This window comes from Cutaneotrichosporon cavernicola (genome assembly GCF_030864355.1).
Source record: "Cutaneotrichosporon cavernicola HIS019 DNA, chromosome: 5".
NCBI lineage: Eukaryota > Fungi > Basidiomycota > Tremellomycetes > Trichosporonales > Trichosporonaceae > Cutaneotrichosporon > Cutaneotrichosporon cavernicola.
This window is the reverse complement of record NC_083397.1, coordinates 273791-286351: the sequence shown is the minus strand read 5'-3', so window position 1 is coordinate 286351 and position 12561 is coordinate 273791. Positions and strand designations below refer to the sequence as shown.

The following is a 12561-nucleotide window of genomic DNA, read 5'->3' as shown; positions in this document are numbered from 1 at the left end:
ACCTCGCCATGGTCTTGTGAATCACTCATGCACTAACGCTCACGTGTCCTATTCCATCCTGACCAGACCAGCGAGGCGTAGTGGCCCAGCTGATGGCTGATGACGTACGACTCGGTGCCTAAACCCCTTCACTCCGATCCCGCAATCTTTCCGTCTTGACTCCACACCCCACCTCAGAATGTCCGACCTGTCCGACCACACCACCATGTCCACGATGAAGGACGACGCGATCCCGATCCCCAACGGCCTCCTCTCGCACGAGGCGATCAAGGACCACCCAGTCATCCTCGAGCTACTCGAGGAACACGGTGGCATCCCAGCGGATGCCGATGACGCCTGTCTGGAGAAAGTAGTAGATTTTACCAATGCGGTTGCGCACCACGGCGTCGACCCGCAACACATGCGGCGGGGCAACCAGTCTCCTCGCCGCGCAGCCCGGGTGTTTAGGGCCGAGGTTCTGGGTCATAGAGAACCAAGCGTCTCGCCCGAACGGCGCCAGTCCATCACCCAGTCGCGCGAGCGCCGCGCTTCCCTCACGGATCTGAACCGGCCTGTTGGCGACAGGCTCCCGACTAGAAGTAAAAGTATTCGGGCGGCGCGATCGCGGCCATTTACCGTTACAGAGGAAGAGCGACCTCAGTTACCTGGGACGGGGGTACCGGGACGCCGCGATCAAGCTGTTCCAGAGGTTCCGCTGGGGCCTGATGCCGCCCGCGCACTGGAGAATCGACTGAATGCTTTCACGCAGCAGCAGCATGTCGTGCATGAACGCCTCATGGCTGCTGTGTCTGTCCTCGAGACAGAGTATGCCCAGATCCAAGCTAGGTAAGATGTGTGGGAGCGCGCTGATGAAAAGGAACACGAACCGCGTAAATTATTATCTTGGGCAACCGCTTGTACAGGTGACGAATGGGCAAAGTCCTGTTCCGAGCCACCTTCCTGTGCGTAAACCCCACACCCCATCATCCAGCCTCCCAGCTGCTAGTCATTCAATTCAATCTCTGCTGCTATTCAATTCATTAGGTCGCGTGCTCACACCAGGTCCTCGACTCTGTCGAGACGATTCAGACCCTCAGCGCGCGTGATGTACGCGCCTGGCTCGCCTACTATACTGGCCGGTCGCCGCAGCAGCTCCTCGACGCCGACCAGCAACGTACCCACGTCGACGCTGACTGGGTCAGCCAGGATCTCCGCCGCGCTCTACGGGCCTGTACGGGCGTCGAGCCGGTTTTGATGATGTAGTGCCCGTTGTTCTCAGTATTCCGTATGTGAAAGTTTTGTTTGAAATGGCAGACGATGCATCTAGTCTAGTGTCCACCCGCCAAGCCTCAACCCAGCCGCAAAGTTTGCAGACTAGATCTTACCACGCAGCAGGTTCTTGACCATCTCGCGCGCGGTGATCCGACACGTGTGGTAGAAGCTGATGTAGTCGAGCGTCGAGGACAGCATGTCGGCCAGTCCGAAGGGGAGCATGGGCGGGATCCAACCGGCAGCATACTCGAGCGCCCACGTCTCGCCGTCCATCCAGTACTGGCGAACGACGCCGCGGGGCATCAGGTTGACGTCGCCGGGGTTGTAGATGAGCGGCGCGAGGTCGCCGGCGGCGTAGCAGCGCTGCTGGCCAGTCAGGATGTGGAAGTAGTCGTCGGCAGTGTGGCGGCCGGTGTGGCCCTCGGTGCCGACGGCTGAACCGAAAATGATGAGGTACCTGGGGTCAGTTCCACGAGCGAAGCGAGCAGGCGTTCTGGAAAGAGGCGGGTGGTTTAGAAAGGGGGGGGGAAGATGCGGGAGGAAAGAGGCGGGGATGAAAGGGGCGGGGGGAAAGAAGAGGACGGATGAGGAGGCATCTATCAGAGCTGTGCCTACACATCGAGGCCTCGAGGTGATCCGGATCATCTCGATCTCATCTTCCTCAACGCTACCTCGTCCCTTCTTCCCCTCACCTCTCCCCATCTATCCTCTCCCTTCCCCTTCAGACACTTCCGACATTTCAACTCCGACTCACTCAGTAATCGACGCGTGGATGATGTACATTGACCCCATGGCACCACCGGCATTGTTGAACACCCACTCGCGGGGGTTGCGGAAGTCGGTCTGCAGGTCGAGCTCGGGGTACGTCTTGACGAGGTTGCTGAGGAGAGTGTCGACGACGTACGTCGCGTTCTTGTCCTGTCCGGCAGCGCGAGAGGCGGAGAGCGAAGTCTGCACGGCGTTGTTGAGCGCCTCCGGCGTCATGGCGTAGAACTTGTGCTGCGGTCAGCGGCGGGACACATCGGACAGGTCCAGCCTATGCTGACGCAAGCCAAGGGACGTCACGTGTACACCCCGGAGGATCACTTGAAGATGGGATCCCGAGCTGACATGGGGGCGAGGTTCGTAGAGCCGCTCACTCCAGCGTGACCATATCAAGCACTCGGCGAGAAAACCAGCAAGGATCCGTTCCGCTTCCACTCACCACGTTCGAGTCCAGGAACGAGCATAGCGCGTACAGCGCGATGAGGACGGCGCCGATAATCGGCCACTTGCCGAACGAGCTCTGCTGTGCGGGCTTTGCCTTTGCCATGGTTGCGGTGACGGTGAGGAGACAAACAAAAGATCCGGTGCTTAAATAGAGAATGTAAAAACAAGGTCGACCTCTGTCATCGTACCATCTGTGCCATGTTGTTTCCCTCCCCCGGGGGATTTCAGTTGTTTCTAAAGAGCCCAACGTTGAAACCTGCCATGCCCCACGCCCATCCCTGGAGGCGCCCTGATGAGACGATGGACGCGTCCTAAGAATATTTGCTCCCGCACGGAGTTTCCCTCATCTCCGCTCCACTATACACAAGTTGCATCACGATGACTGCTCCAAGACGGTGCGAAGAGTGCGCACGCGGGCCTCGGCCGCCGCCCACGCCTCGGACAACACATCATCTCCGCTCTGACCTATCACGCCGCCCAGGCCCTCTTGCCGCACAGTACAGGCATTCCCCGCCTCGTCCAAGGCGATGGTAATCGTCGTCGAGTGGAGAGGGAGCTCGAATGCTGACGGGTCCGGGAGCACGTGGGTGGACTGGAAGACGCCAAATGAGGCTGCGAGAGGCAACCGACCAAGGGGAAGGGGGAAGGTCACGCTCGCATCACATGTAACCTGTTGGTTATCCTCGCTGTATGTTGCGCGTGGGAGGCGGGCTGCGATGAGCTCAGCTATCACAACTTCAGAAGCTCACTGTTTCTCAACGCCGCCATAACAGCCAGCACTGCTGCATCGTACGCGTTCCCGTCAAAGTTGATGCACACCACGTCGATGTAGACAGACCATGCAGCCTTGCCAGGCGCGATCACTAAGGATGTTGGTGGGAGCGTGCACGAGCTGCAATCAGCTTCGATGTCGGCTAACAAGCTCACGAGACAATCAGGTCGTTGAGCCAGTTCGACATGGTCTGCGCCTCGTCTGCTGGTGGTCCTGGCTTGAATTTGGGTGAACAGAGAGCAGGGAGGTCGATGTTGGGGACTGGTGTGAGCGGTCTAAGGTGAGGAGGAAGGTCCGGGGAGAAGAGGGCCAACGTGGCGGAAGTGGGTGACAGTGACACCGAGATGGCACTCAACAGAGGAGCCCAATTTAAGACTCAATGTCCCCTCAGCTACCCAACATCCGCGCCTTACTCACCGACGAACCCCTCGTCTGGCCGCGATCCGCACGGCTCAGCCACCTCCGCCTTGACGCCGCAAACCACCGTCGTGTCGCCCATGCGCACGAGCGCCGAGCCGTTCGCCGTTGAGATGGAACCTGAGGTCAGATCTCACTGGAGAGCACCTAGTTGTACACACCGACGTTGACGCTGACCTCGCGCCACGCGTCTTTGCGCCGCCCGTCTGGCCGGTATCCCCTGTCGAGGAAGCGGGTGAGGTACTGGTCGGGGTGGAGGCGCTGGAACACAGCCGCTGCCGAGGATGATCCAGCAAAATCAGCTGATGCTGGGGCCTGAACTGCAGTGGACATTATGATGGATGGGATGATGGCGAGGAAGCAAGATGTAGCGAGAACGGTCGATACTTGTTGGTGGACACAACTTTCCAACCTCCACCTGGTTCGGGATTCTGCTCCCGTGTGCCTTGGGGAAGCAGTTGAAACGCACGAGTTTTACCAAATGAACGCTCGTACTCGACGTTCGTTTTAAAGACCGGGTGTCCATCACTTCGTTGCTTGCCGTTACACTTCACCCGACCGCATCCACATCCAGCAGAGCATCCATCCAGCCCCTCCGTGGCCCCACTTCCGCCCAAGCCCAATTAGCGTTCATGTCGCAGCATGGCGCATCGCATGCCAATTCAACCCCGTATGCCTCCATAGCGCCATCTTCCCCCGCTCCGCTGCGGAGGCACGATACCCTCGGCCAGAAGCAGAAGCTGCACGATGTCCTCGGCGACGCGGGCCTCGTTTACTGGCGCTCTTTCAATGCGTACTTGATGGGCAAGCTGTCGCGGCGCGAGTTCACCGCCCTCGTGCGCTCGCTACTCAAGACGCCGGATAAGAGTACGTCCGGATGTGGATGGGGTTGGACTGACAACAGTCGACCTGCATAACCAGCTCGTCAGGAGTATCCTGTACAATGCCTCGTTGCCGGACGAGCCGCATCCAGCGTCGCAGATGATGCAGAAGCGTCGCCGGGCGGATGGAACGGCCGACTTCGACTCTGACACGACGTTCATCGAATCCCGCGATCGCGTCCGCGAGTGGATTATGGGGATGGGAGGAAAGGAGCGTGAGCGAGTCCGACGAGCAGCGGATGAGGATGGCGCCACGACGGAGGAGGTTGTCGACTGGGATGTCGGGAGCAGCGGAGAGCTCAAGCGCAAGTACAACGTCTACGCATCCAGTGCGTTATCACTCAAGGGAATACTGACGCCAGCACCGGCACATCCGCCACTGGCACAGACGAACCGTGTTCTGCCATCCGCGAGTCAGCTGTCCAGCCGCGTCGCGCAGGTCGCCAAGCCGCTAGGACTCGACATGGATCCCGAACAGGCGCGAGACGTGGGCGAGTTCATGGGCGTCGGGATACAGGCGCACCTCAGCGAGATGTTGCACAGCTACACGCATCTCACTGGACGTGATCGGCCTGGTGAAGACACAATGCGCGTGCCGCTGGGTACGAAGAACGCCAACGTTGAGAAGGAGGAACATCCCGTACCGAAGCCCGACATCAACATGATGCAGGGCCTCTTCATCCTCACGCCGGGGCTGCAGCCCACTGTGTCGCCGACACTCTACAAGCTGGGTTCGGGGCTCACGATTGCCGAGGTGGAAAACAACACTCCGCCGCCGCGCAAAGTCATCACCCCATCATCCATGGCCATGCCTCCACCGTCCATCGTCCCGTCTGTCCCGGGACAGACCTCTGTGTCGCCCAACAAGGCTGCACAGGCCATCCAAGTCGCCGCAGGGCAGGGACGCGTTGACGCTGTCAGCGACATGCTCGCCGATACGGGCCTGCTCAAGATTGACAAGGGCGGCCACGAGCACGGGCTAGACGGCGCTTCCAAGAAGGAGAAGAAGCACACTTTGCACTGGAAGTACGAGGACCCCGCGACATTGCTCAAGGACGTCCTCGGCTGAGCTCCCCTATCATCTGTGTATCATCTCACTTGTAGCTCCCGTTGTATGTGTCATCTCCGGACCGTTGCGGGTGGCAGTCGAGGCTTGTGCGGCCTGCCTACCTATTGCGGGGCAGGGGGAGCCCGTGGCCTAACGTGACACCACGTGTGTGCGCAGGCAATCCACGACAGGGCTGGCGAAGGGGCGCCTGGTCAGCTTCGGCAACGTCCCGTCGTTTTCCGAGTTCTCGACCTGCCTGCGATCGTTCCACAACAACACGACCGCCACAGAATGCCTACGACAGCTCGCCCAACACCCTATAGTCCCATAACATGGCATATATTATGCGACTAATATGTTTAGATGTCTACTGCTGGTTGATGCGCTTCCGGAGCACGTCAACCTGGCGCTGAATCATGACACGCGCTGGCCCACCGATAGCGTTACGCTTCTCAACCGAGTTTTCAAAGTTGAAGACGTCCATGACGTCGTCGGTAAACTTGTCCGAGAGTTCGCGCCACTCGTCCATGCTCAAGTCGGAGATCTGGCACCCCTTCTGCTCTGCGAGCGCGACCGAGCGGCCAGAGATATGGTGAGTCTCACGGAAGGGAACGCCCTTGCGAACGAGGTAGTCGGCAATGTCGGTGGCCAGCATGTCCATGGTGAGCGCCTTGGCCATATTCTCGGGGTTGATGGTGAGGGTAGCGATAACGCCCTCGGCGATGCGGAGGGCCGCACCGACCGTGTCAACACAGTCGAAGAGAGGCTCCTTGTCCTCCTGCAGGTCTTTGTTGTAGGTCGAGGGGATGCCCTTGACGGTCATCATGAAGCCTGCCAGCTGACCGAAAACGCGGCCGCTCTTGCCACGGAGGAGCTCGAGCGAGTCGGGGTTCTTCTTCTGGGGCATGATCGACGAGCCAGTGCTACCGTTAGCTTGCTGTCTGTGTTCTAGCTCACGAGTAAGCGTCCGAGCAGGTGATGAAGCCAAACTCGGCGGTGGAGTAGATGATGAGGTCCTCAGCGAGGCGGCTCATGTGGTTCATCATGAGCGAGGCCCAGAAGAGCCACTCGGTAATGAAGTCGCGGTCGGCGACGGCGTGCATGCTGTTCTCGCCGATGCTCTCAAAGTTCAGCTCCTGGCGCAGCAACTCGCGGTCAAGGCCGTACGGGTTACCAGCGAGCGCGGCAGAGCCGAGGGGAAGCACAGAGATGCGCTTGTACTGCTCGCGGAGGCGCTCAAGGTCATTCGCAAAGCTCTGCGCGTGCGAGAGCAACACGTGAGACCAGCGTACCGGCTGCGCGCGCTGAAGGTGGGTGTAGCCAGGCATGACGGCGTCGACCTCGGTCTCGGCGCGCGTCGCCATAACGCTGAGAAGGTCCGTGAGGTACTTCTCGACAGTCTTGGTCTCATCCATCTGATGTCAGCTTAAACCAGGACATGTGACAGCTGATCCTGCTGATCATTGATGCGACTCACCAACCAGATGCGCATGTCGGTCGCGACCTGGTCGTTACGGCTACGACCAGTGTGCAGCTTGCCGCCAATGTCCTTGCCGATGATCTCAGACAGGCGACGCTCGTTGGCAGTGTGGATGTCCTCGTCGTCGGCAGCGATCTTGAACGTCCCGTTCGCCCACTCCTGCTCGACGAGCTTGAGGCCACGCGTGATCTCCTTCTGCTCCTGCTCGTTGAGGATGCCGGCCTTGAGGAGCGCCTTGGAGAACGCAATGGAACCCTTGATATCGGCAGCGTACATACGCTTGTCGTACTTGAGCGACTGGTTGAACTCGTGCATCCTGGGGTCAGATTGCAATGTACGATGGTGGGCTAAACGAACAGAGGGTCTGTAGAGCCAGTGAAGCGGCCGCTGCTGTCAGCTTCATGCGTAATCTCTTGAGAGCTCACCCCCAGAGCTTGCGCTTTGTGAAGTCCTGTTCAGAAGCCATTTTGTTGTTGATGAGATGAGACTATGGACAGAAGATGAAGGTGACGATGCAGTTATGCAAACCGCTAGGCGCCGATCCTATGTGTGTTGGATCCTCGAAATACAAACGCGAGGACTCGATATCTTTAAATGGAGGGAATCGATAGAGTTGGACTAATATTAAGCCCAGTACTGTAATGGGCTCCTGGGCTAGTCACGTGGTGGGATAAAACGGGGGGAATGGGTATATATATTGCCACCCACCCAACCGGTCCATCGCCCTCGGTCGCTGACCAAGGACTCGTAGTCGCCACTGCTCCATCGCTCATCACCATTCACCATGGCAGAAAACAGGGGCCAGACCTACTACGAGTTCTACCGCGGGTCCAGGTGCGATAGGTTTCGTGATGCAGGGGCTAATCGCAGCATCGGGACCGCGCTGACCGACTCGCTCGATGAGCTGATCACATCTGGCGACATTCCGCCGCAGCTCGCGATGAGGGTCTTACAGCAGGTGCAGATGGGTTGGGGTGCGCTGATGACAGTTTGACAAGTCGTTGACCGAGTGTATGCAGAAGGGCGTCAAGCAGAAGACGACTGTCAAGGTGGGTAGGCAGAGGCGATGGACATGAAGGACGAGGCAGCTGTCACAGCTCGAATTGCATCGGTTCAGCTGCATGCAAAGCCTCAAAGGCGACTAACCCCCAGGGCCACCTCTCTACGTACAACCTCTGTAACGACGTGTGGACGTTTGTGGTCAAGGACCCGCAGTTCCGCATGGAGGGTACGGGATCTTCGTGAGTGCTGCCAGTCTTGCCAGCGTTTCAAGCATTGCCTTTGTTGCTGACACCAGTCATTCCGGCGAGCTTGTTACGGCGCCCAAGATCAAGATTGTTGCCTGCAAGAGCGGTGACGCGACCGACGGCCGCAGGGGCCACTAACGACCGAACATTCAAAGCATTGTAGTAGAGACGCCCACTGGGCTCCTGGCATGTATGTATCATCATGTCGCGTATCGTGGTCTTGTGATCTAGCGCCTATAACTGATTACGTACCTCTCAGTCACTACAGGTTGAGGGAAACACTAGAGGTTGAGGGCAAACGCTACACGGACCTGGGCCGAGATCTCGATAGGCTCAGGCTCAAAGGTCATGGCCTCCGCTCTGCCACCGCCGGCATCCATCATCCTCATCACAGGCTGCGCCCCGTACGCGCGGCCGCGCACGTGGGTCATCGAGTCGTCGTGCACCTCCGTCGCGCGGGGCGTGACGTTGGGCGCGATCGCCGCGGCGTAGTCGATGGCCTTGGCGAGCGCGTCCGCGTACGCGCCCTGGCGCACGCGCGTCTGCAGTGCCTTGCGTGTGGCTCGCGTGACCTCCCAGTCGACGCCGTCAATCGAGACAATGTCGTTCGTCTGGTGTCAGAAGCGCGCAAATGGTATCGCTTGGAGCAAAGGAAGGTTGAGGTGGCTTTCGGGGCGAACAGCACTGCCCTGCGCAGTCGCCAACACTACGCTTTTACCACTCCTAAAACGCTTCCGGCCCGGCCTCGCACTGGAGCGAGCTCCCAGTCATTCCTCTCACCCATGGGTAGACTCACAGTGGTCGTCTCAATGAAGGCGCTGAGCTTGGCAAAGTCGTGGAACGTGACGCTGATATAGGTCTCGGCATGGAACACCTTCTTGACCTTCTCCTCCTGAACTTCCTCCTCGACCATGGTCATCATGCGTGCCTGATGAGGAGGCGGACGGGGCTTGTCATCTACAGCAGGTGTCACGCTCCACGTACGCAGCTGCTGCATGCTCCAGCTGGTGACGGGGAAGGCGGGGTCGCGAGCCTGGTCGTCGATGTCGAGCTCTTCGCTGCCGATCGCTGCCGAGACCTCAGACTTGGGAGCAGCGAGGTTACGGATCGTGGCTGAGATGTCGGAAGAAGTACTACGCACGGCCTCGAGCGCGTCGGAGGCGGTAGGGCGCTCGGCGCTGATACGAAGGTTGAGGTTGGCGAGCTCGGGAGCGCGCTTGACGCTGTATGCGCCCGAAGCGTTGATCGTAACGGACATATTGAGCAGTGGGGAAGAGGTGGAGAGGAGAGCAGCGAGTGAAATGAGATGGGTTGCTAGTCGCATTAATATAGGTCCAGAAAAGATCAACAGGGGTGGCGAGACGAAGGAGATCATGACGTATTGTATTCGATATCTATCGGGCGGACCTCATTCCCCGATTCCAGGTTCTTGATCAAAGCACCAAAATCACATTACAGTGCACAGCCTCATGCTGAAAGACTACACGCTTGCCACTCCATTGTCAAATACATTCGATTACGATACATCTGTACAACTACTGGGTCATGATCTGATTGATGACACCATAGAACGCGTCCTCGCCAACGGCGCCAGAGCTCGCATACTTGTCATCAAAGACAAAGAACGGCACTCCAGTGATGCCCTCTGCACGGGCATTCGCGTATCCCCTCTGCGTCTCCTTGTTGAGTGCATCCGACTTGAGCCACTCCAGCCCCTTGGCCTCATTCTCGAACAGACCGTGCTCGACACCAATCCTGGCGAGCATAGTGGGATCGTTCGGCGCAGTCCCGTGAAGTTGGTACGCGCGCATAATCTCTTTGCCGACGGCGTAGTTGGTCGCACGGCCCTTGGTGTCCGCGAGCGTTTCGAGGCGGTGCGCAGAGTTCGTGTTCGACACCTTAGAGGATGTCGAGCTGGGGTTACGTTAGCTAGTATCAGAAAAGTAAGCTTACAGGTCAAGTCCGGCCTGCTTGTACGACTGTGCTAGGCTTGCACGCATGGCCTGCGCACGCGGTGCGCCGCCGAAATTAGCCGCGCTCCATGTCGCCAGGTCTTGCGGCTCCTCGGGCATCTGCGGGCGTAACTGGAACGGAAGGAGGCGCGCGTCTAGCTTGACCTCCTTATCGGGGTGCTTGGCGTTCCATTTGGCGAGGGCCGACTCGAACTGCGCAATACCCAGGAGGCAGAAGGGGCAGACGGTATCCGACGTGATGTCAACTTTGAGGGTGCGGGCGAGTTTTGACATGGTAATGAGGTGAGTGTGATGAAGAAGAGGAAGAACGGTGATGTAGACGGATTATATGATAAGATGGCATGGGTGGGCTGCGGCTTGCGTCATGAGATCCCAAAAGAGAGCTGAGAGTGAGATGGATGACCAAGGTTCTCGGTCTCAAGGGGCCTTGGGCCGGAGGAGGCCGTGATGAAATAACCCCTCAGCCAGTGTCGGCGATTATTAATCACCCCAAATCTGGTGCCTGGACACTGTAATCTCACTTGACATGACCTAGTACTCTCGAACATTCCGTCTCGGCAGTGCGCACGCTGGCAGAGCAGACATTGATGTGAGCGTCGACAGAAGAGTCTATCATGTCGTATGCATATCAGGACTGCCTTACAGGTCCTTTGCTGCACGACCCAGAGTGCTACAGGGAGCACTGGGTCTGTCCGTCGCCGTTAGTTGTGGAGCAGCCTCCTCTCTGTTTCGGCTAGCCATTGAGGCCAGGCAAAAACAGACAAGAACAGCTCAAACGAAACAATGCTCGTCCTTTTCTTCACAGTCGCTTGCATCGCTTGAAGGTGTTTGGCCAACTGTTAAACTGGATGATACAGTGTCAGAGCTAACCCCTATAACACCCACACAGTGGGAGTCGGGGATCGGGGAACAAACATGAAGCTGGACCAGAGACATGATCCAACCCACAGAACTGGTAGACCTCCACATTACACCTGTTGCCACGTGATAAAGATTCCGTCAGGGCCCCCGCACCAAGGTCAACAAACAGCCCAACATCTGGGTCAGATACAAACCAACAACCAACAACCAACAATTGAACAACTACGGCATCTCATCTCTCATCTCTCTTCTCTTCTCTTCTCTCATCTAGACACTACGCTACAAACATTAACAGAACGAGCATACCCATCCTCTTCACTATCCCCCTCATCATCCACTACCCTTGCATACATCCCCCCCTCATCCCTTCTCATCACACTCCTCACGCTCTCTCCATCGCACCCATCCTTAGAGCCACAACCCCCAATACCCACGAACCAAACACAACAACATGTCCAAAAAGTCGTATTCCGCAGAGGAGAAGCGCCGAGCAATCGAGCAATACCATGAGAAGATCAACTACAGCGCACGCTACTCCGGTGAGTGGACCTTCCTTCCCTGGCCTTCTTCAGCTAGAGGAACCCCAACAAGAGCTGACAGCAGACGACGAGTGGGAATACCGCCATGTTATCGTGAGTGTGTTTCTCTCTCTGACCACCACGCCAATGTTCGTGGCGATGACGGCTTGTTGGTGTTGGTTGTTTGTGCTCGAACGCACCCTGCATCGGACCAAACATCCGGCGTTAGGGGGGCCTGAGGGTCGGCCGTTGCGCCGACGCATCCCTTGACATGCCTCGAAGCTGACACCAGCTCCCAAAAGCACTCACCAAGTTTGTTCCCTCTGGCGTACTGTCCGAGGACGTCTGGAGAGGACTCGGTATCCGCCAGTCGCCAGGGTGGGAGATGTACATGCGCCACGAGCCTGTGAGTTTTTTGATTCAAAGTCGGCCGGGGCAGTGACGTGCGACACGGAGTGGTACACAATACCAGCTCATTAGGGCAAAGTGAGCTGGTCACTGTTCAAGTCTCGTCGCCAACCGCAGCAACACCATCGCGCTCCTTGCTTCTCAATGCTGACTGTAGGAACCACACGTCCTCCTTTTCCGCAGGCCAAAGGACTACGACTTGCGGCACCCGCCACTCGGTGCGGCCAGACTTGTCAGCGCAGCCAAGTAAGCTACCCACGCCATGGCTCCCCGGCATCGAGGCGAGGAGGCGGCGCAGGCGATACCCAGCACAACCCCAGCAGAGTACAATCAGCACCACCAACGACGTTCACGATCCGCGACAACGGAGCATCGTTGCGCACGACCTCACTCATTTTCCACCTTCATTTTCGTTTCTTATGTTTGTCGGCGCGGAGCATAATGCAGAAGAACCCAATGCATGTTGATCAGGAAGACAAAGTCAGTCGCGAGTTTA

At 58.0% G+C, this 12561-nt stretch overlaps 9 protein-coding genes across 9 annotated transcripts; 4 read left to right on the top strand and 5 right to left on the bottom strand.

Annotated features, from left to right (window-relative positions):
• Window positions 1-178: 178 nt before the first annotated feature.
• CcaverHIS019_0501290 (uncharacterized protein) lies at window positions 179-1242 on the top strand (the record flags this gene model as incomplete). The annotated part of the gene is made up of 3 exons (XM_060601254.1): window positions 179-825; window positions 857-941; window positions 1042-1242. The coding sequence occupies 3 exons, from the start codon at window positions 179-181 to the stop codon at window positions 1240-1242; spliced, it is 933 nt and encodes a 310-aa protein (XP_060457766.1).
• Window positions 1243-1353: 111 nt separating this feature from the next.
• Window positions 1354-2563, bottom strand: ERG2 (uncharacterized protein; the record flags this gene model as incomplete). Its single annotated transcript, XM_060601253.1, has 3 exons — window positions 1354-1708; window positions 2006-2250; window positions 2456-2563. 3 exons carry the CDS (start codon window positions 2561-2563, stop codon window positions 1354-1356), a joined length of 708 nt encoding a protein of 235 aa, XP_060457765.1.
• A 270-nt stretch (window positions 2564-2833) lies between these two features.
• CcaverHIS019_0501270 (uncharacterized protein) lies at window positions 2834-3982 on the bottom strand (the record flags this gene model as incomplete). The annotated part of the gene is made up of 5 exons (XM_060601252.1): window positions 2834-3171; window positions 3210-3352; window positions 3388-3493; window positions 3650-3769; window positions 3811-3982. 5 exons carry the CDS (start codon window positions 3980-3982, stop codon window positions 2834-2836), a joined length of 879 nt encoding a protein of 292 aa, XP_060457764.1.
• A 299-nt stretch (window positions 3983-4281) lies between these two features.
• Window positions 4282-5599, top strand: CcaverHIS019_0501260 (uncharacterized protein; the record flags this gene model as incomplete). Its single annotated transcript, XM_060601251.1, has 3 exons — window positions 4282-4516; window positions 4554-4835; window positions 4893-5599. 3 exons carry the CDS (start codon window positions 4282-4284, stop codon window positions 5597-5599), a joined length of 1224 nt encoding a protein of 407 aa, XP_060457763.1.
• A 346-nt stretch (window positions 5600-5945) lies between these two features.
• ARG4 (uncharacterized protein) lies at window positions 5946-7524 on the bottom strand (the record flags this gene model as incomplete). The annotated part of the gene is made up of 5 exons (XM_060601250.1): window positions 5946-6501; window positions 6536-6993; window positions 7056-7374; window positions 7416-7445; window positions 7484-7524. The coding sequence occupies 5 exons, from the start codon at window positions 7522-7524 to the stop codon at window positions 5946-5948; spliced, it is 1404 nt and encodes a 467-aa protein (XP_060457762.1).
• Window positions 7525-7842: 318 nt separating this feature from the next.
• toa2 (uncharacterized protein) lies at window positions 7843-8443 on the top strand (the record flags this gene model as incomplete). Its single annotated transcript, XM_060601249.1, has 5 exons — window positions 7843-7892; window positions 7929-7995; window positions 8048-8107; window positions 8211-8299; window positions 8356-8443. 5 exons carry the CDS (start codon window positions 7843-7845, stop codon window positions 8441-8443), a joined length of 354 nt encoding a protein of 117 aa, XP_060457761.1.
• A 143-nt stretch (window positions 8444-8586) lies between these two features.
• On the bottom strand, window positions 8587-9563 carry CcaverHIS019_0501230 (uncharacterized protein; the record flags this gene model as incomplete). The annotated part of the gene is made up of 2 exons (XM_060601248.1): window positions 8587-8916; window positions 9102-9563. The coding sequence occupies 2 exons, from the start codon at window positions 9561-9563 to the stop codon at window positions 8587-8589; spliced, it is 792 nt and encodes a 263-aa protein (XP_060457760.1).
• A 277-nt stretch (window positions 9564-9840) lies between these two features.
• CcaverHIS019_0501220 (uncharacterized protein) lies at window positions 9841-10551 on the bottom strand (the record flags this gene model as incomplete). The annotated part of the gene is made up of 2 exons (XM_060601247.1): window positions 9841-10219; window positions 10259-10551. 2 exons carry the CDS (start codon window positions 10549-10551, stop codon window positions 9841-9843), a joined length of 672 nt encoding a protein of 223 aa, XP_060457759.1.
• A 1039-nt stretch (window positions 10552-11590) lies between these two features.
• CcaverHIS019_0501210 (uncharacterized protein) lies at window positions 11591-12315 on the top strand (the record flags this gene model as incomplete). Its single annotated transcript, XM_060601246.1, has 4 exons — window positions 11591-11678; window positions 11743-11771; window positions 11950-12063; window positions 12223-12315. The coding sequence occupies 4 exons, from the start codon at window positions 11591-11593 to the stop codon at window positions 12313-12315; spliced, it is 324 nt and encodes a 107-aa protein (XP_060457758.1).
• Window positions 12316-12561: the final 246 nt, after the last annotated feature.